General features: G+C 38.8%; 1 protein-coding gene across 6 annotated transcripts in view; it reads right to left on the bottom strand.

Moving 5' to 3' along the window:
• The window catches only part of Nmt2 (N-myristoyltransferase 2), a 43,392-nt gene that overhangs the window by 6,658 nt on the left and 13,543 nt on the right, over positions 1-23,191 (bottom strand). For 2 of the 6 annotated variants that reach the window (XM_071599871.1, XM_071599873.1), the window contains exons 2-11: positions 16,295-16,430; positions 15,865-15,907; positions 15,045-15,150; positions 14,784-14,875; positions 11,917-12,061; positions 8,420-8,538; positions 8,234-8,325; positions 8,000-8,116; positions 6,116-6,286; positions 4,866-4,974 (exon numbers count right to left, since the gene is read on the bottom strand). In XM_071599871.1, the coding sequence (XP_071455972.1) occupies positions 4,866-4,974; positions 6,116-6,286; positions 8,000-8,116; positions 8,234-8,325; positions 8,420-8,538; positions 11,917-12,061; positions 14,784-14,875; positions 15,045-15,150; positions 15,865-15,907; positions 16,295-16,430 (1,130 nt within the window). Of the gene's footprint in view, positions 1-4,865; positions 4,975-6,115; positions 6,287-7,999; positions 8,117-8,233; positions 8,326-8,419; positions 8,539-11,916; positions 12,062-14,783; positions 14,938-15,044; positions 15,151-15,864; positions 15,908-16,294; positions 16,431-23,191 lie in introns of those variants that run through there. The other 4 variants (XM_071599872.1, XM_071599874.1, XM_071599875.1 and 1 more) reach the window with 4 other exon arrangements.

Genomic DNA, 23,191 nt, shown 5'->3' with positions numbered 1-23,191 from the left:
ATCTCATGGGGTAAAATAGGTTTTTATCTTGAAGGTACCACTGATATATTGTTACTAGTTGTGCTGAGGTTTCAAGGTTTCAGTGACAGAGTGCTAATTAATTATTAATCAGCATGAAGAGAGAAGAATAGGAGATCCATGCTTATATTTACAGATCCAAAAGTTCTCAGCTGCATATTTACTCTGGGGCCCTTCAATGATGATTTACGTAATCTACACAGTACTGCAGCTAAAATGACATTTAATAATCTTAAATTTAGAGAATTTGAATCCTTAACATTTAATGGACAATTCATATGTTTTGGTTTTTGTTGCTCTGAAAGCTGATGAGTCAGAAATATCCAGGTCCCAACTGAAATTTTAAAAATAAACATGTATTTCTAAATACTAGTTAAAAGACCAAAAGCACATATCTATTTACATAGATATGTAAACCATGGTCAAAATCATTTTCTGTTATGACACACACTTTCTTTGCTTGATTAAATAGCCATTCTTTTTCTTTTGTTACTGGTACAGTAACAAATAATATCAAGCAATTAGATTAATTAATGAAAGCAACAGGGTATATGACATCTATTAATAGAGAACATTCAGAAGGGAGAAATTTGCCAACTTCTTTCTGAAGCAAAATATTCTTTGGCACACATTTCTCACTGACTCAATATTCACACTGTGAAATCACTAAAGCAACACACCTTTAGTCCAGTGGCCATTCTTAAATAGCAGTTCTCAAACATTTCAGTCTCAGGACCTCTTGGTACTAGTAATTACTGAAAAGCTTTGATTATGTGGGTGATATATACCTACACTGACCCAATTAGAAATTAAACTGAGAACATTTAAAAACAAAAAACTTGACATAAGGAATATTCCATGTAGCGTCTGGAACACTTTTTAGTACATTTTTAAGAGGATGAAAGTAAATATGCAAATTATGTTTAAGTGTTATTATATAAACAGTGTTGATTTCATGGATTCAAATCCTAAGTCTAATCATCATTATGACATTGAAGGGTCCTTGGACTACACTGCTATCCTTTGGTCTCAGAGGGTAGTAAAATTTAAAGACTTAGTGAAACAGTGTTTGGGCAAATAAAGCATCATAACTTTGGCAATTTACAAGCATTTCAAAGAAATATTTACAGACACATTAAGGCAAAACAGAACAGAGCATACCAGCCATAAAAAGGGGGTGGGACTAGAAAATAGGGGAAAACGATTCAACTGTGCCAACCAGCAATGGCTAAAAAAAAAAAAAACAATGGAAGAACAAAATATTTTTAAAATGTGAAATAAACCAACTCTAGCTATTATCTTCAGGAAGAAGTGGGAAGACTCAAGCTTTGATAAAACATTAAGTTTTTGTATAGTGAGAGAAAGTAAAGGGGCCATGTTTCCTAAGAGGTCAATGAAAAGTGAAGAGATGTTTCCAGTAACAGAAAATCTGATGTGTCAAATGAAAATCCTGTATCTGAGTCAGATGTACCTTCCAGGGTTCAATTAATATCCAGTACTCACTGGACTGTATATATATTGAAATCTGTGTAAAATCTGCTTACAAATACATAAGGAAATAAAGCCCTGAGCTCTGTTAGAAAACAATAATGCTTCCATTTGTCAAACTGAGTGGCTTAAGAGCCAACATTCCAGGGCAGATGCAAACAATGATTATGGTTATATGATTTAAAAAGGAGCAACCAGGATGTTCAACACTAAAAATCCATCTAATGCTACTAAACACAGAACACATGTTTTAGGACATGTCTTAGCAAGTATATCCTTCTTGTCGCACAAAATTAGACCCCTGGTAGATTAACCTGACTCCTGCTTTTTTTCTACTTCATATTGACCTTTATCTTCAAAGTCACACACACACACACACACACACACACACACACACACACACACGCTCACACACTATCTAATTTAGAAATATTCAACTCCAAATTAAAAAAAAAAAAAAGAACCCTGAAGGGTAGGGAGATACGGAAAGATGGGTTTCATGGGGAAACCCAGTATGCTAGAGAACGGAAGCTACTGATGTGGGTACTTGGAGAGTCATGCATCTGCCTAGCAGATTTTGATCCCATCAATCTTGTGTTGCAACTTCCTCTCCCATGATGTGGGGATAATGACCTGATCTCCTATGACTGTTATGAATAATAAATGAGATTATAGAAGTTGAATTGCCCAGCACAATGCTGGCCCAATAAATGTCAACTGCACTATTCAGAAGTCCAGGAAAGATATAAAGCAAGTGCTATAAGCAGAAACAATATGAGAGATCAGAAAATGACACTTTCCCTATAAAGCAAGAATTGCTTTCAGTAAGGCTCTTCTTATGCTAAATGGTACAAAATTGTTCTTAATTGACTAGATTGCTAGCAGTGGTCTCATTAATCCGGTTTCTGGAGACAAAAAAGATCTCACATATGCTGCACTGTCCAGCTTTTACCAGAAGAGGCAGAGTGCCTCTGTTATTGGCACCTTCCAGTTTTTTTCTTTTTTGATACCAGGAATTGAACCCAGGGGTGCTCTCCCACTGAATTACATCTCAAGTCATTATTATTTTTATTCTTTAAAATTTTAAGGCAGGGTCTTCCTAAGTTGTCCAAGCTGGCCTCGAACTTGCAATCCTCCTGCCTCAGCCACCTGAGTCACTGGGATTACAGGTGTGCGCCCCGCTCAATTTTTCAACATCTGTACTTTCACCTCTTTTACCCACTCTTCTTTTTCCATGTCTTAGAAGGGGGAAAGGAGACTGGAATATACCAATGAGAACTGTCTGGACTGTGGCAACTATCCTTCTCTGTGCTAACCTGCATTGTAATGACTATACAGTGTGGCCCATGATGACCCTGGCTGGTGCTTGTTGCCCCTAACAGGGGCATGTGAAAGGTGACAGCATAAGCAACAGGGTCTAACAGATGAAACACTAATGTCTGGGCTTGTATCTCAAACCATCCACTTACTGGTGATGTGCCCTTGCATGAGTGTCAACCTTTATAAGTCTGTTTTTTCATCTGGATAAGGAGAAAAGAAGAACTAACTTCAAAAAGTTGTGAAAACAAACTGAAAAATATATGTCAGAGCATACTATTAATTTCAATTTAATGGGGGGAAAAGGCAGTCTCTACAACCACATGGCTGCTGCACAAGCTAACTGAAGGGAGATGCCAAAGCCTAGTTTCACAACCAAGGCCTGACTTGTGATTTATCACCAACCAACCAAAACTTTGTTATATATGAAAAGACTGATATCTGTACCGAAATATAAAAGCCAAAAATACTTTTAGCATCTTAAATTCTAATCATTCTGAATAAACCAATGGCAAATAACAAAACTCCTTATTATTAAATCCATTTATGCAGCCTGTATGTAAGTGGATCTTTTCCCTACACAGAAGCTAGACTGCTTTAGCTTCAAAAGAGTGAAATTTGGGGAGACCAAAGTAGAAATTAGCTCCTAGTGAAAAAAAAAATAGGCATGCTTAAAGTTTTTGTTTCAATTCATACAGAGCAAAATTCAAACAAAAGATCCCATCTGCGGTGTATATATTCTAAGAGGGCACACAGTTTTCACACCTTCTGGAGTTCACAAGTTGTGTGATCTGCTCCTGCTGTGTGCAGGCAGGGACTAAGGTTTGCTTCTGTACAATAGAAATGGGACTTGGAACTTGTTTCTAACCAACAGCTGTGGGATTTGTGATTTGCTTTTCATCAATAGAAATGGCAGCGTTCATGAACTGATTATATAAAGTTCTAAATCCATCTAGCTGGCAGATTCCCTCTACAGACTCTCTGGCTTTCACTGGCTTTGGTCAATAAGCTTCCATGCTGTGCACTGCCCTATAGAGAAGATCAAGTGACCAAGAACTGAAGATGGCCTCTGACAGCCTACAAAGAAGGAGCTGAGGCCCAGTCAACCAGCCAGCAAAGAAGTCAATCCTGCCAACAACCATGGACGCCTGAAAGCAGGTCCTTCCTCAGTCAAGTTTCAGAGGAAACCCCAGTTCTGGCTAACACCTTGATGACAGCTTCATAAGAACCCAAAGAATGGGACATAGCTAAGTGGTACCTGGATCCCTGACCTGCAAAACCCATGCAAGAATAAATGTGCTGGGGTTGAGGTTGTAGCTCAGCAGTAGAGTGCTCGCCTAGCATGTGCGAGGCGCTGGGTTCGAACCTCAGCACCACATAAAAATAAAGGTATTGTATCCGACTACAATTAAAAAAAATTAAAGAAAAAAAGAATAAATGTGCTGTCTTAAGCTGCTCTGTCTGTGACAATCTTTTACAGAGTAAGTAATAAATAACACACCATCTGAGTCCCCAATAAAGCAAAGGCACATTTAAATGTGCCTTACTTAACTTTAAATATGCTTAACTTTTCCTATTAAGAGAGACAACTTTTCATATTGGGAATTTGTTCTTTTAAAAAAAGAAGATAATGTAATGAAACATTATTCCCTCTCCCTTGGCCTCTTCTCTAAACTTGACTCCTCCACTCTATGGTATCAAGAAATCAGTGGCAACTTGAACTTTTCTTCCCCCTTACTTAACAGACCATAAATACCCAAATACCAAAACTTAACTTGACTTCATTCAATCTCACCCCACTACAAACTGAAGATCTTAAAAAAATCTTTAAAAGAAAGGAAGAAAGAAAAAAAATCAAACAAATAAACTTGTATTTCCAAATGAACTCCCCTATTTTCCTAGTTCCTGAATTCTACGCAGTCTTTTTAGCTATATATTCCCTTTCACAGACACAGGTCCATTTTGAGACTGCTGCAATACTTCTTTCCTTTTAAAAGGTTCAATTGTTACAGCTTCAAAAACTGCAAATCATTCTTACTTACATCCGGAAGTCTGTAAAGCTTCATTGTTCTCTGTAATGTCATATTTCTACTCAAGTGAGAAAATTTCACTTCTACCAATTTTCTGGGGTTTAGGGATCGATGCCAGTATCTGGAATACAATAAAGGTTTTACAATCTAATTGATTTCTAACTCTATAGGTTTTTACTCTGCCTCAGCCTGGCTGCTCCATAAGCATTTACTAAATACTTATGCTGTGCCTGGCATAGTGCCGAGGCTGGCCCTCTTTGTCTGCAGTAATTTTCTTAGTCATTTTTTCATCTTTAAAATGTCTTGCATTCCTCTTTTTGTTCCTTTGAAATTTGTTACCTTTTATTTCTTTCACTAAAGAAGAATCTTAAAACCTCAAGAAAAATATTAATTACACCCTGGTTTGCAAATGTTTAATGGCCACCACTGATTTTATCAAAGGCAAACTAACAGGTTTAAAAACATGAAACTATTTCTTCTAAATAAGTAGCTTTTTAGTTGGATACATTCCAAAGAAAACAACTTTTTTGAGAAACCAGTCTAAATTTCTTAAATGATTCCAATTTAGGTACTGGGATAAAGGATTTGTATTAAAATACATGTGAAGTCTTTTATCCTGTTTATCTTTGAATGCAATAATTTAATAGGTTATAGTAATTTTTCAGTTTTATCTTTTATAGTAAGTTTACTTAACATTTTTTCCTAGTTGAAGGTGATAACTCTTATGTTTTAGACACAGGTTGTTGACTGTCTTCTCGCTGGAGCAGTTCTTAAAAGCTTGATTAGAACTAATAAAGTCATAAAAACAGCATAAGCTTCTTTTTATTCTTAGAAAACAAGTACATCTTGGACTTTTCAACTGATGCTTATCAGACTTTTGGAATGGTTCAGTAGTGCTGCAAAGCACGGAAGAAAACTGAATTTAGGTGTGGAGAGAAAGCACAACAGTGGACACTGTTAGATCACAATGCCCTGGGTTTCTCCATACAAAGACAGCACTAGTCTTTTGAATGTAACAGAAAAAGAAATATAGATCCTGTATCAACGGCAGGGAAATGTTAAAGACTTTTTTAAAAAATCGCCAAGTGGCTGTATGATATACTGAGATGAATGGTCTCCATCTCTGCTACCAACAAACTACACAAACCCCAGTGAGCAAAATCCCTCACCTGAGGAGAGTAACACTTCTACCAAAATGGTGATGATGCTCAACAGGCTTGGTAAAGAGAAGACCTGGGGTAGGGATACAGTGCTACCATTACCTGCACGTGGCCACCGGCTTAGGAAGAACAACTCCTGCAGTATATACAGCCTGAAAGATTCCTTCCAGGTTCACTCTTCTAGTTATTTCTCGAATTAACACTGGGGCAACCCGTTTTGATCTCAATTTCTTATGAACACAAAGAAAGTTGATTTCTACCATTTTCTTCACACTAAGAAAGAAAGATGTTGAAAATTAGAGCCAACACAAGATGAACACATTTTACAATACAAGAAAATGCTCATAAAATTTCAAAGAATGTGGAAGACATCCTTTAACACAATACTTAAGAAAAATATTGCTTCATTTAGTTCTAGTTTCAAAAATTCAGATCAAAACACTATTTGCCTTATATCCCTGCCAAAATGATTATAACTCTAGGTCAGGGAAGCTCAATCCCTTTGTTCCAAATAAATTTTAACATTTTAGTCTTTTATAAGTTTTCATTTTAGAAAATGGTTCAGATATGCCTCAAAGTTTATCTGTTTTTCCTACAATGTATGCAATTATGACAATAATTGAGTCACCCTGGTACAGAATCTGATAAGATGTTACTTTGAAGCATGATACAAATCCCCAGGATCCCTGAGAAGGGCTTCAGCAGTCCAGAGCCAGTGCATTTCCACGCTGCAGTAAACCTTCTAGAGCTTCAATCCTGATCCCAGCTCTGCTTCCAAATATGTAAGCCTCTTGTTTGGCACACAATATTCCTTGAGATCACATGTTTTTATCAGTAAATAACCTAATACACTGAATGGTAAATAGACCTTTTACACATTAGGTCTTTGATTTTTATAGTTGGATCTTCAACTTTCTAGGTTAGATAACAAGAGCAAAGGAACAGAGGCTTATCCTATGGAGGAAAAGGTTGTGTGTTTCTGTTTTCTGTTTCTTTTGGTACCGAGATTAGACTTGGGGGTCACTCGACCACTGAGACACATCCCCAGCCCCATTTTGTATTTTATTTAGAGATAGGGTCTCACTGAGTTGCATAGCACCTCGCAGTTGCTGAGGCTGACTTTGAACTCAAGATTCTCCTGCCTCAGCCTCCTAGGCCACTGGGATTACATGTGTATGCCACTGCGCCAGGCTGGGAAAGGTTTTATCTCCCCTAAAACTTTTGATTTTTTTAAAAAATAAATCTTGGATGTCAGTTTATGGCTTTATTCATTCTGAAACATACATACATGTGTACATGTGTGTAAACAGGTACATAACAATGGGTACATGTATGAGATTGATAGAGAAAAGGAAAAATAAGAAAAGGGAAAGGAAAAGAAGGGAAGGGAGGAAGGAAAAAGGGGCAGATAGAGGGGTGGACAGAGTCTTGTCCTCCTCCTTTCTTTTTCCTTAAATATTTTTAGTTATATATGGACACAATACCTTTATTTTGTTTATTTATTTTTATGTGGTGCTGAGGATCAAACCCAGTGCCTCACATGTGCGACGCAAGCAATCTACCACTGAGCCACAACCCAAGCCCATCCTCTTTCTCCTTTTGGTTCACAGTCTAATCTTTCTTTTTTTGTTAATAATTAATGAACTTAACTTTAAGAGTTTTTAGGTTCACAGCAAAATTGAGTGGAGAATTCCCATACAGTCCCTGTCCTCACACACACACAACTTCCTCCACTATTGACAACTCACAATGAGTAATTTTTTAAAAATATTTTTTTAGTTGTAGATGGACATGATACCTTTATTTATTTATTCATTTATTTTTATGTGGTGCTAAGGATCAAACCCAGTGCCTCACATATGCCAGACAAGTGTACTACCGCTGAGCCACAACCTCAGCTCCCAATGAGTAATTTTTAAAAGTCTACTCTCATTGCAATTCTTGGGAAAGAAAAACAAAAGGTGACATGAACAGCTTTAAATGTACCTGTCATAAATGCGGATGTTTGCCGGGATAGCACTTATGAAACCTACAAGTTTTTTATTTGAAGACACTCTGACCCCGCAGTGCCACTGCAAGAGCCAGCCTGGGGGACGCAGAGCCCTGAAGTCAGAGAAGACAAGGAAAACAGGCACCAGTTAGTGTCCAAAAACACAGGAACAGACATGAGACCTCCCAATCTAACAGTCCAATCCATGACACCCTGATAGCAAGACATACCACAACAGGAATTCAGGTGAATAGTCGAAGCGAAACATGTTGTCGTCATCTTCTACATAATTCTCATTTAATAAGGTGTATAACTCCTTGAGCTAAAAGATATAATAAGCTTCCTATCTATGGTGCTCAGGACCAACGCAGAAGCAATTTGTGAATGCACATGTGGAACTAAAGAGTTTTACTCACCACTTCGGCATTACTCAAGTCTAAAGTGTCCCACATAAAACCCTGTGGCAAAGAATACGGTTCTTGACGTACATTGTCCTTATCTGGCTCAATTGCACCATGAGATGTTATGACTTCATCTGGAGAGAAAGACAAGAAGAAAAAAGGAGAAAATTACCAAAGCATTCCGACAACCTCACATGGTCAGCGACATAAACAAAATCAGATTTTGGATGCTGAGTTTAATACAGTCTAAAATATGCTATTATTTCAACTTCCTCTGAACTAAAGCAGGAAAGTCAACTGGTAGTGTGGAATAACTCTCACCTCACCAGTTAAATCAAAGGAGGAATCCTTTGTCACCCAATGACAAAGATGACCTTATGAAATGATAGTGATTTCGAAGCCTCATACTTAGGTTGTAGACTCACTACACAGCACCACTGTAAGCAACGTATCAGGTATGATACGACAGCCTTAGAGCTGTTCTCCTCTTATACAATGAAGTTCCATAAACTGGGGAAGGGGTATGTGAGAGTGACCTGTGACCCCTCCCAACAGCAAAACCTAATTCAAAGACTGGTGATTTCTCTCCAGCTGTTCTACTAGCCATGTACTCCACACCATCAGTCTCTAGTGATTTCCATAATCCTCCTTCCAATTCATCCTCTGCAGAACATCCCTTGCAGCTGGAATAAAATGCAGGCTCTTTCTCATGCTGCCTCTTTGCTCCACTTCACCCCTCTCTGCCCCTTGCTCCCAGTGATCTGGCCATACTGATTTCTCTCAGGTTTGCCCCAGCTCAGGGCCTTCCTGGTGCTTTTCCTCTACTAAGGCCCTGCCTTGGTCATCATGCAGATGGGCCTGGGACTTTGTCAGACAGATGTTTATGCATCATTTTCCCATGGCATCTCTCCCTGACTAAAGCCTTTTCCTGTCTAAAGTGCGTTCCTCACCCTGCCTGGCCACCATTTGTTTTGCCTTCGCACCACTAGTTCTGGAGCATGTGCTCCATACTCTGCCTGACACTTAATAACATTCAACTAACAACTGCTGAATGAAAGAACCTCAGGGCCTGGTTCTTCCCACCACAGAATCTTTCTGTAGGTAGAAATCACAGGGTTTATACCAGCTCCCCTCCCTTGCCTAATCCTTAACCTGGTTATTCTTGTTTTATCTCCACTTTGCCACCTCATCTCCAGAGGCTTCCTCAAGTCAGCCCAGGGGACCAAATTCCCAGTCCCTCCCATACAGAGTCCCTGACAACTGCTTGGTGATTGGCTCTCATGCTGTCTCTACAACCATCCCATGCAAACAGCTCCAAACAGCTGGGGTCAGCTCCTCTGGATGGGCAGAAATGGAGAGGCAGAATCTGCCTTCCAAATATCCTTCCCAACCTCAGGCACAAGAGTCTGACTTCCAAATGTCCTCCCACAACCTGGCTTCCTTCACCTTATGGCCTCTGAACTAAGGTGAGCACAAAGAGTCCTAGGAACTGAAGAACTATGCAAGGATTTGGCCAAGGGGCAAAATAGTGAAGGAAATATAGAAGGGCTTAGACAGTCAGGGCAGGATGGCAAGTGAGGAGGTCGGGGGCAGGGTCAGAACAAAGGAGCATGGAGAGGGTCTTCTGATGAGGTCAACTTCCTGGCTGATGAAAGTGTTCATGGACACAAGAGAAAAACAAAACAGACACGTGGACAGACAGGGCACAAATGAATAATAGTGAGGAGAGCTTGGACAGCGGAGGAAATAAGGAAGGAGGAAATTCCAGAGACCATAAAAAAAATAAGCCAAAACCCCCCTACTGGATTCCCAGCTCTGTCACTTTTGTCACTATCTCTGTCACTTTTGCAATAAACCTGCTGCTTGCTTACTACCTCTGTGTCCTGTTCTTCAGTTCTTTGCTGAACAGAGACAATGAACCCAGCACCTCCAGATGGTAACAATAAGATGAGCCCCTGGATTATCTTCCCAAAAAAAGGTGGCCTAGGGTTAGGTGGCTGGCTATAAGTGGCTTTCTTCTCTTTAGGATGGGAGGGTGGCTTGGTGAGTAGCATTCAGCTTAACCCAGTACTTTCAAGCCAGTAGACCTAGACCCCTTAGCAAGGTTCATTCAACTGAATGCAATTAAGAATACTGTAAATTCATTTTAAAGAATCTCCCTCCCTTAATAAACACATTTCTAGAATCTGAAAGAAAAAGGGCAAGCAAAGATCATTTCCTTCTTCTTATTCTTCTTAATTTTTGTACCAGGGATAGAGCCCGTGGGTGTTCTACCACTGAGCTATCTCCACAACCCTTTCAATTTTTCATTTTGAGACAGAGTCTTACTAACTTGCTCAGGCTGGCTTCAAATTTGTAATCCTCCCATCTTAGCTTCCCAAGTAGCTGGGATTATAGGCATGTGCCACCATGCCTGTATTTTTCTCTTCTGTTTTTGCAGTGCTGAAGGTTGAACCCAAGACCTCATGCATGCCAGGCAAGTGCTCTGTCACTGAGCCATATCCCAGCCCTTCTTTCTTTACCACTCAGAAGGTTGTGGCCTTTTAACCTGTTGGGTAAGAGTGGGTGGGAGAGGAGTGGCAGCTTTCAAAATTTTGAAAACTAATACTTGAATGCATAGGAAAGAATTGCTTCTTGATTTATATTTGAGAAAACGGACTATTTTGTACATAGCTGAGCTATTTAGCGTTCTGGCTGGCAATTCTTTATATGATATCGATTTAGAACCTGAACTCACAGTGCAGAAATAGTTATATGACAATTACTTTCATATACATAGTACAAAGTAGGAAATTTACATTGTGTATTTTTTAACATATTTATGGAATTTATAAACATCATCTTTTTTCCATAAAGGGAAAGAGGAACAATTAAATTTTGTTTGATTACTTAACTGGTAAAAGTCTAATCGAAATCTAATAGAACAGGGAAGCATCAGGCGATGAGGCCCCATGGTAGTTTCTTAGTATACCAAAGTATGAGATCTTCACATTCATTACATGCTCTAATTCCCATGTGACACTAGGATGCTACTGAATTAGTAGTAATGCCCCTGGTGAGTGTTCAGAATCCTATCATTAAATGGTATAAAACTATACATTTTAATAAGATGTTATAGGGAAAACCTTTTGCATCTTACAAAATAAGCAAGGAGTGAAAATGCTAAGTTTATATTTACAAAAAACAACTCCATAACTGAGAAGAATAAAGGTGACAGGAGAATCACACACCATTTTATATATATAATATTATATATAATTTGGTATCATATTTCAAGTGCAGGGAAATCGGATATTGTAATAGGGATACAAGTCAAATAAAATCATTGTAATTAAAAACCAATGTCACTACCTAAAATTTATATTTTAAAAAGACAAATATTACTTCTATGTAAACTTTGAATCTATGGTATGGAGCAAATGATATAAATGAAGTAAAATCTATTTCATATTTTTGATTACTATTAATCAACCCTTGTTTTGGGGGGAAGGGTGGGCATTGGAAGAGCTTACTTAGTTTAGGTACTGGCTGCGTATCCCAAAACTGGTATCTGCGTTTTGCAGCCTCGTCAATGTTCCTGGCAGGGCCCTGGCATGCGGAGAGTAGCTCCATTGCTCTCTGGATGTCCTGTAGCTTCTGCATGGGGATGGTGGGATTCTAGAACAGCAAAGACACAGAGACACAAAGTATGAGGAAGCTGCCGCTGCTCTTAAACCTGGGGCAGACGCATGTTTATCTGCCTTAGAGACTGCCATCCCTAAACACTGCCCAACCTCCTCGAAGTCTACTGGAGGCTGCGGCTCCAGGATCAGGATATAAGCAATGTATTTTGTTACAGGTAACAATAGTTCTGTAGTTCGAATGGGGCTCTGGCAGTTTGGGAAATCTAAAGTAAATGGAAGCATCCTTTGTTTCAGATTCCCACCCAACTGCAATGGTCCCACCACTGCTCCTCTGGGAGGAGAAACCAAAAGGGGTGACATGCAGTGCATGCATTACTGTCATACAGCAGCCAGGCAGCCACAAGCCACTGTCAGGTTTAATGCTCTGCAGTAGCAATGGGGGGACGGAGGAAACAACTTCCAGAACAGAAACTAGGCAGACAAGATCATTAAATTAAAAAAAAAAAAAAAAAGGAAGAAAAAGAAATCTGAAATTGGTGCTAAGCTGGGAAGGAGATGATTAAGAAAGGAACCCTTCATCACGTCCCTTCCTCCTGGACCACACGTAGCCCCTCTCCTAGCCCCTCACCTAGTCCTCTAGAGACAAGCCTGGTGACAGAAGGCCAATAGCTCCAAAAGCAACTCCAGTCCTCAGCACTTACCACCTGTCCCACCCCGCCCCCACAACTCAAGTGTTTAAAACTAGCCTCCTTTTTAGTAAAACATATTCTCAGTCTGTAAAATGTACAATACCTTTAAATTCTAAAGTTCCCTTCTCAAAGGCAGTATTCCTGTCATCTCCTGGGGACTCTCCAGCTCTTTTTGTAATTCCTCAAATGATGTGTTAATGAGAGGGCAATGTATAGGACTAAATGTGGAAATCAGGGACTTTTTCTCAATAAGCAAACTGAAAAGTTTCAGAATCCTGATAGCACTCAAGGAATATTTTTCACTGCAATTTTGAAGTAGTTAGAAGAAATTACAGAGCCTTTATTTTTGTTGTATGGACACAAAGAAAAAATGAGATTGACCCTCAGGGGTTTATAAACAGTACCTTTGGACTTCTGCTCAACTTTGAAATCTGTGGTCTGGAGCAAATCATTTTAACCTGGGAAGCTTATCCATTTGACACAGCACAAAACAGGTTTCATTACACAGAGACTATCCTGTGTCTGCTTTATTCACTGGTTCCTTAGGGTTCTTGATACTAAAATGATCCAGAAAACAAAGTCCTAAAGTCTAACTGGAGGCGGGTTTAGCACCTCCACTCAGAAGTCTAATGACATAACCCAGGATCGCCATGATTTTTGTAAGCTGTTCATCTTACATATTGATTGACATCTAAATCATAAGGGCCATCTTAATGACACATAGAAATTTACCAAAGTATTTTTCCTGTTCTAATTTATTGTATTTTGGCATTATTCTTTTTGCTTGAGTCTCTTTTGATTTTCCAACATTATAAGTAATTGATTTCTAGGTAAACAAAATTTACATCCATTTGAACCCCAACAACACAATCTATTAAGAGACTATGACTTCAATGGGAATTGAGATCACAGCACATTTTGACTAACAATGTTTGAACATGCATTTAAATTTAGCTTAAAAGGCAAAGTAGAGACCAGGCTTACAAAAATATATTGACAAGGTCTACACTGAATTTGCCTTGATAATTTTTCTTTCCCAGTAGTCAAGTCTTCTAACACTAATTAATGCATCAAAAAGCAAATTATTTTGCAGCAAACATGAATTGGCACCTTTGTTCAAAAGAAGCCAATGATAATCCCAACTCTATGGGGAAGGTCTCACAGTGATCTATGTGCTACCTAGTTAGCATCATCAGGTTAACTAGAACCCATTAAATGAAATGACCATTTGTAAAATATTAACATCTTGATGATCACTATTAAAATGCTTTCTCTTTTGTTTTTTCTTTGTGGTAATGGGAATCAAACCCATACTAGGCAAGTATTCTACCACAGAGCTGCACCCCAGACCTATTTAAATGCTCTCTGAAAGTAGATTTAAGTAAGCACAAGTTTCAAATCCATGGTGACAAATCAATAAGGACAACTCAGCTATGATAAATTCCTTTTTTTGTTTTCTTTCCAGGGCCTAGCACATGCTAAGCAAGTGCTTTACCACTAAGCTATACTTCCAGCCCTATGACAAATTCTAACCCTACCCATTCACCTTCCATAAAAGCACAACCTGGGAAGAAAGATGAGAATATATATTAGTTCCATATTAGTGCCCACTATTAAACTCTTATGTAAAAGGCGAGTATTCCTCTTCTACATTTGCTCCATATGGAATACTAAGCATCAATGATATCTTTACCTATTATTTGCTAAATGTAATGTCTTGGGGAAAATGTCCAAGTCCTCCACGACTAAAATGGCTATAAGAAGGGGCTGGAGATATAGCTCTAGCATAGAGCACCTGCTTGGCATGCACAAGGCCCTAGTTCAATCCCAAGGAAGGAAGGAAGGAAGAAGAGAGGGAGGAAGGGAGGGAGGGAACAAAGAAAGAGAGAGAATATTCCCCAAATGTAGTCCATTGTAAATTACAGTGTTATCTAGAGCTGGCATGAGCTGAAGGGGGAAAAGCTCCAGTTTTTGAAAAAAATACAACAGAGGAAAACCCACATTACAACACTGCTGACTTGCTCCTATTTAAAAATGAATAGAAACTCTCTACTAGACAATGCTTACAGTTCCTCCTGCCTTGTTTGGCTCCAGTTTTGCATCAGTGATCAAGGTGAGCGAAGGGCTCAGATTCACTAGGGTGGAGGGATGGGTGGAAGCTGATGGGATGGTAGAAGCAAAAGGAGATGCCACAACTGCAGGTAAGTGACGCTGCATTTATCTGACAAAGCAACATTTAGAAATGGGAGAAACATTTTGCAAGCTCATTGTGGTATTCTCCGATGAGTTACCTGGGAACTTATGGCTAGTGGACAGAGTATTTATTACCTGAGAAGCAAGTTGAAAAGCTAGGGAGGAAGACTCCACTTTCTTCTCTCCCCACAAAGTCAGTCAGGGCAAAACTGGGGCAAGTAATTTTCCTTCTCAGTGATTCCTGGTTTTGTGTAAAGCAGGTAATAATAACAACAACAAAAACAACAACAAACTACCCACAAGATTCATTACGTGACAGAATGTAAGCTCTGTATAAGAAAAAAATTAAACACAAAAAACCTGCATAATAGTAATACCTGCTACATATGCAGTGCTTTGTAATACAAACTCTTAAAAAAAAAAATACCTCATTTTAACCTCATGACAGCTGTGAGTTGGGGAGAAGGAAACACATTTACAGATAAGGAAATAGTCTTAAGGTGTGATGGAGCCAGGGCCAAGCTCAAGGTCTTAGGACATTGCCATGACAGCACACACCACCTAGGAAAACTTATTTGGAGCTACAACCATCAAAATCATCTTGATTTCATTATACTTCTAATTCTGTTCCTTTAGGCTCTGGATGTTGTGTATCAAGAGGGCTCTGGGCTTCCTGGGAGCCCTCCATACACGGGCTGTGTTCTTAGCCAGCCTGAGGCGGGCTGGCTCCACAGACAGGGTGGCCACCATTTGCACCACCATACACCTATACTGCACTACCAACCCTCTGCTGTGCCAGCAGTCTACCAACAGGGGGCCCAGCTGGACAACTTCTGGTTTAGTCTAAAATGGGTGTTTCTTCAGGGAGAATGTGAGGAGATATTCCCCGCCCTTGACAACAGAATGAGAAATGGTCACTGACACTGTTCTGATTCAAAGTCAACATAAGACTTACCCATGGCTGTTCCCGCTGAAATCTGATGCCAGATGGTGTTGTGCTAGGCAGGTAATTAGACAGACACCCAGAAAAATTAAAATGTAAATATCTTCTGAACTAAAATAATCAAATTATTAAGTGTAATTTCAAAAAACCTTGCAAGCTCACACTGAGACTTTCTTCTACAACTACAATCTAAATACTAATGCACTGAGAAAGGGAAGGTACACACACACACACATACACACAAAAGCACAGAAGTACCTCTTAGGTGGGTGTCAGAGTCAGTTTTAGGGAGGCTGTAAATACCTCCCAGCTACTATGCCATTCAAACAGTCACAGCAAAACGCTAACTACAGAGCATCTGGTCCAGCAGGGCGCTACACTGCACAAACCCACTCTCATCTGCATGAGGAACCACAGAGGTGAGAAGAAAACAGGCTCTCACTTTTGAAGGCGGCTGAATTTTAATCTCCTGGGAATCAGATGCAGAGTCGGACTTGGTGCCTCCAGAATTAGGCTTCTCTTTTTTCCTCTTCTGTTTCTTCTTTTTCTTTTTGGCTCCCAAATCCCCTGCAGGACTTCTGTAAGAAACGCCAGAAGGGTAAAACAAACCAAAGAAAGAAGTCATTATATAAAATTAAGTTGCATAAAATTAATCACTTAGAAAAACACACTAGAAAATAACTGTTAGGGTGTAAGTGGGATATGAAAGGTAGTCAGATTAAGATGTCAATGCAGAAAAATATTAGTCCATGATATCATCCTTTAGGTGCTTAGAAGTCACCTAAAGCAGGAAAGCTGCAGATATAAACCACATTTATAACTAAAATCAAATAGCTTTCATGGTTATCACTGCACTATTAATCTACTTCTTACTCAGTCTTTTAAGGGAGAGATACATGTGAAAAATTCCATTATAAACATCTCTTGGGGACAACAAAACACCAATCTTTTTTTCCCCCTCCTTCAGTGCTAGGAATCAAATCCCAGACCTTGCACATGATAGACCTAGAACTATAACCCTAGCCCACCAAACTACTCATCTTACAGCAACAGAAATGAAAGAAACTTTTTCTTTAGATGATTATATTTTTCCTGATAAAGATTTTTACTAGGAGGGGTAACAATAAAAAACTCAAATGACAAAAACATTAACTGGTGAAACACTTCCAATAAGAACCCTTGTCATCTTATGTGTTGTCTTCTAAAAGAGCAAAAAGAAAAAAAGACACAAGGAGATTTAAATTTTCTATTTATTTGGACTTCTTACTCAGCCACCAAAAACCTGGAACATAAATTAAAATTTAGCATCAGCAATCATTATTACATCATTGCCCACCCCATGTAGGGAAAGTTGAAAACTTAGTTCTGATCTATTATTGTAAATCAATTTGCTTTATCTGTCCCTGCTTATTTCTTTCTGAATTTTTATTTAACTATCATATATATTCATCATATAAGACTCAAATGTTATTAACATGTATTAGGCATCTTATAATAGTCAAAGGCAATCAATAGTGTTTCTGGTATGTGCGGTTCAAAAATTGTCTTACTTCTCTAAGGATGTTCCTTGTTTTTACTATAATTTTTTAAACTTTTAAATTTTATTTATTTATTTTTTATGTGGTGTTGAGGATCAAACCCAGTGCCTCATATATGCTAGGCAAGCACCCTACCACGGAGCCACGAACCCAGCCCCTCACTATGAATAATTTTTTTAAAAAAATTTAATCTTTTTTTGCAGCGGGGATACTAGGGTTTGAACCCAGGAGCACTCAACTACTGAACCACATCCCCAGAACTATTTTGTATTTTTAGAGACAGGGACTCACTGAGTTGCTTAGTTCCTCGCCATTGCTGAGGCTGACTTTGAAACCGCAATCCTCCTGTTTCAACCTCCTGAGCTACTGGGGCAAAAATTTAATCTTAAACAAAAAAAAAAATTTAGTTGTAGGTGAACACAATACCTTTATTTTATTTTTATGTGGTGCTGAGGATTGAACCCAGTGCCTTACACATGGCAGGCGAGTGCTCTACCACTGAGCTTCAATCATAGCCCCAAACATAAAATTTTGAAACGTGCATTTTCCCTCTTCCACTTTACAAGTATCTTGGAGTTCTTTCCACACCAGGACACCCTGAGCTACCTCATTTCTCTTCAGCAGCTGGCACACTCCACTATGGAGATAGACACATTTTATTGAGCCATTCCTAGGTTAAAAAGGCTGCTGCTGCAAAAAAAAAAAAAAAAAAATATATATATATATATATATATATATATATATATATATATATATATATATATATATATATTTTCAGGTACTTAACATATTTCTGCATTCAAGCTGGTATGTCCGAAGGTGGAAAGGCTAAGTGAAAGCGATTTCGGTTTTATTGTACAATTCAGACTCTTCCCTAAATAGTGTACCAAATAAAGTATACCCTAGCAACAGGAAATCAAACGGCGTCCATCCACCTGTGCCAGCCCTGCACTAGTGTCACTCCTCTCACTGTGAAGGGGGGACTTACTAGAGGTAGAAAACATCTCACAGATCTCACTGCACACTTAATTTGTTTTTTATTTAGTCAGGAGTGTGGTCATACATCTTCTTATATGTTTATTGGCCATTTACATTGTTTCATAAAATTGTTTGTTTATATCCCCTTTTTATTAGTTGTCTTTTAAAAGTGATTTGTAGGCATTCTTTAAAGTATCAGTAGCACCTACATTAAGTATCTACTTTGGGCACTTAATCTCGTTTAAGCCCCACCACAGTCCTAGGAGAGTAATATGACTTCATGCTTGGATCACATCACTTAGTTTGGGTCTGTTATTTAGATTCACGAATATTTTACTCATTTGTTTTTTAGTTTTAAGCCTTATTTATGGTATGTTTTAAAAATTTTTTATGTAATCTAATATTGAAAATGTTCCCCTTGTGGCTTCATGGCTTTTAAATCTTGCTTACAAAGATGTCTCTTATTCCAAATAGTGTAAATATCCTCATTTGCCTTTTTTTCCTCTATTATTTTAATTATTTTTGAGAAAAAGTTAGCTTTCCAACCCATTTGGAATAAAATGTGCCTGCTATATACCATGTCCCTGCTTTCCAAAAGTATATTATAAATACAAGAAAGTCCCATTAAAGCCGGCCATGGTGGCGCACACCTGTAATTCTAGCAGCTGGGGGGTGGTGGGCGCAGGGAGGGGTGGCTGAGGTAAGAGGATCATGAGTTCAAAGCAAGCCTCAGCAACTTAATGAGGCCCCAAGCAACTCAGCAAGACTCTGTCTCTAACTGAAATATAAAAAAGTGCTGGGGATGTGGCTCAGTGTTTAAGTGCCCCTGGGTTCAATCCACAGGCCAAGGGCCTGTGAAGAGTGCTGATGCCTTCCCCCTGGGCCAAAGCATTTCAGAGCCATTATGCTTTCTCTTGCCCTCTCGGGTTTCCCTGCCAAGTCTTGAAGCCTTGAATCAAAATGAGTATTGACTGATGGCATCTCCTCCAGCCAAGACACCTGGGTAATAACTCACACACAGGAACCTGCCCACCCCCAGGTAGCATGAGAGGGAAACAGACCTTTGAGACTTAAGTAGCAGAACTGTGAGGTGGTTTTTACCACTTCATAACCAGGAGGACCCCAACTGATAGAGTGATAGCCTCAGTGCTCAATATCTAGGTTATAAAGGGCTCCCTTCCCACCAGTTATTCATGTGTTAAAGTAGTAAATTTTTAAATCTAAAATGGGTAATTCATTCCTCCATAAAATCAAAATATGAAATGTATGTTCAATAGTGAGAGGAAACTGTTTAAGACACAAGTATATGAGCTATAGATTCATATTTCCCTGTTCCTAATCCAAAATTAGAAAGCAGTGCTCATTTTTGAAGATACACTAAGACCTTGTCAAGTGGTGGTCTAAAAATAGTACTGCATTCTCACCCCGAAATGAGCATTTACTTTCATCAGTAGAATTAAATCTGTACTATCATGATGTTTATATTTAAAAATCATCTGGTGACTAAGGATGCCCATAAATATCTGACTAGCAATTGGGCTTAAACAAACATATCACAGCCAGGTATTGGAGCTAGAAGTCAGCTGTGGATATATACAACTTTGTATAGTCTCTGATTGAGATCAAGAATATTTTAGGCTTTCCTTCATGTTCCCAAGGTTGCCACCTTATAAATGATGAATTTGCTATCCTGTTATTGCATGACTTATGCAGTCATGTGTATGTTACATAAGAAATCTATTTCACACCTGCATCCCTTAGGTCTCTAATGCCTCAGATTACGATAGTAGTAACAAATGCCTGTTGAATGAATAAGTGAATGAATGAATGATTCTGACTCTTGAGGTGGATTAATCATACATTACCAGGCAGTGAAAAACCACAGAAAGCTACAATTTCCCACACTGTGATGGCAGAGCCTTTGCAACCTATTCTAAAGTATTTACTGAACATTACTATGAGCTGGGCCTCAGGTTGGGTGCACAGGGAGGCGGACATCATTGAGGACATTCCTGGGCTTCACAATCCAGGGAATTATCCCTCTTCTGCCCTCACCCACTATTTAATTGTTGCTGGTTAAGGCTTTCCTAGAAACCACTAGAAGCCCAGGACCATGCAGCTTTTCTTATAATACACCCAGTTTAAAATAGCTCCAAATTCCCGAGAAACTTTCTAAGAGAGGAATACAGAATGAGAGGTTGTGACTGGTTAAAATGCTTTGAAACACATGCCTGTCCAATTGAATCAAAATGCCTCCTTCAGGGGCTGGGGATGTGGCTCAAGCGGTAGCGCGCTCGCCTGGCATGCATGCGGCCTGGGTTCGATCCTCAGCACCACATACAAACAAAGATATTGTCTCCACCGAAAACTAAAAAATAAATATTAAAAAATTCTATCTCTCTCTCTCTCACTCTCTCTCTCTTTAAAAAAAAAAATGCCTCCTTCAATGATCTAGAAAGAAGTCGTTGTCCTAGGTGGATTCATTTTTTTCTAAAGCAGATAAATTAAACTCATGGAAGCTGAAGTGAATACAGAGATAATTAAAAAATAAAAACACCAGACTATTTCACCAAAAATTCTTTAAATAAGATTACATCATCTATTCTATCATTTTTAGAACACTTGTATAATGAAATCTTCCATTAATTACACTTTGGGAGTTAATTACCATACTCACCAAAACTCCCTTACCAAAACTGTATTGCTAAAATTATACTTTTTTAAATTTTGGTATAATGGGGCAACTGTACTCATTTTTTGTTAACTAGTTCAAAAGGGATTCCTTGCCCTTCCCTTTCTCATCTGAACATTAAAATCAATTGGCAGGGAGCTACAAAAATGGACACTAAATGAGTCATCTCTCCTCTAACCTCCCAGACACATGCTCCAAACATTCCAGCCCTTGAATAAGGAAGAGCTACTGTTCCATTTCTCAGAAGTCTTAAGGAAACCAGAATTGGGAATAAGAGGTGACAAGGATACCACTTCACATTACTAGGATAACTGTAATAAAAAAGATAATGGGCTGGGTATGATGGTGCATACCTCTAATTCCAGCAATTCAGGAGGCTGGGGCAGGAGGAAGATCACAAGTTTGATACCAGCCTCAGCAACTTAGCAAGACCCTAAGCAACTTAGCAAGACCCTGTCTCAAAATAGAAAATAAAAAAGAGCTGAGGATATGGCTCAGTGATTAGGCACGCCTGAGCTTAATCCCCAGTGCAATCAATCAATCAATAAAAAGATAATAAAAAGTTTTGGTGAGGATAGAGAGAAATTGGAACCCTTGTACACTGCTAGTGGGAATGTAAAATGGTGAAGCTACTTTGGCAAGCAATCTTTGTTTGTGGGTCCTGAGAATAGTAAATACAGATTTCCAATATAATCCAGTAATTACACTCCCAGGTATTCCCAAAGAGAAATGAAAAATGTACCCATTTAGTAAACTTGTATATGAACATTCATAATAGCCTTCTTTTTTTTCATTGTATTTTAGTACATTATAGTTATGCATAATAGTGGGGTTTATTTTGATGTATTCATAAAAGCACATAACATAGTTTTCTCCATTGCAATCCCCAGTATTTCTTCTTTCCCTCCCTCTTCCTTCCCACTGATCCCCTTCCTCTATTCTATTGGTCCCTCCTCCCTCTCCCTTGGTGCCCTCACTTCTACTCTGATCTCCCTTCTATTTTAATGAGATCCTCTTTTTTAATTCCCTTTTTCTCTCTAGCTTCTGCATAAGAGAAAACATCTGTCCCTTAATTTTCTGAGTCTGTCTTATTTCACTTAGCATGATGTTCTGCAGTTTCATCCATTTACCAGTAAGTAACATAATTTCATCCTTCTTTATGGCTGAGTAGAACTCCATTGGGTATATATCCCACACTTCTTTATCCATTCATTTATTGATGGGCACCTAGTCTGGTTCTATAACTTGGATATTGTGGATTGTGCTGGTATGCATTGGTATGCATGTATCACATAGTGGCCTTATTCTTAATGGCTCCCCCACCAAATATTCATAGCCAGAAGAATGCATAAGGGAATATGGTATATCTATGCAATGGAATATTATTTAGCAATTAAAAATGAATGTTATACATATTATAACAAAGTGAATCTTGAAAACACAGTAAGTGAAAGATGCCAGTTAGGTAAAGGGCCATGTATTATTATTATTGGATTTACAGAAAACATCCAAACAGGCATATCCATAGAAACAGAAGGTAGATTTGTGGTTGCCAGGGGCTGGGGAGCTGGAGGGATAGTGGGTTGATGGCTAAGGGTGTCAATTTCTTTCTGGAATGATGGAAATGTTATAAATTGATTGTGGTGATGGTTGCACAACTCTGTAAATATTCTAAAAGCTACTGAATTGTATACTTTAAATGGATAAACTCTATGGTATGTGTATTTCAATGAAACTGTTTTTAAAAATTAACAAGTGAGCTGGGTGTGGTGGCACACACCTGTAATCCCAGAACTTGGGAGCCTGAGGCAGGAGGACTGCAAGTTCAAAGCCAGCCTCAACAACATAGCAAGACCCTAAGCAACTCAGTGAGACCCTGTATCTAAATAAAATATTTTTAAAAGGGCTGCGGATGTGGCTCAGTGGTTAAGTGCCCCTGGGTTCAATCTCTAGTACCAAAAATAAATTTTTAAAAGTTTTAAAAATAAAATTTAACAAGTGAAACTCTTCCCTGGATACGGCAGGATAGTGGTGAGGCACGAGCAGATGCAGAGCTGCCTACAGCCACCTGGTTGGGGTCTGTTCCCTACCAGAATCCAGGTCTCTGAAGAGAGACATGTAGAACAGAGAC

This window comes from Marmota flaviventris, chromosome 12 (genome assembly GCF_047511675.1).
Source record: "Marmota flaviventris isolate mMarFla1 chromosome 12, mMarFla1.hap1, whole genome shotgun sequence".
Taxonomy (NCBI): Eukaryota; Metazoa; Chordata; class Mammalia; order Rodentia; family Sciuridae; genus Marmota; species Marmota flaviventris.
Note: the sequence above shows the minus strand (reverse complement) of the source record. Positions and strands in the feature narration are given on the sequence as shown.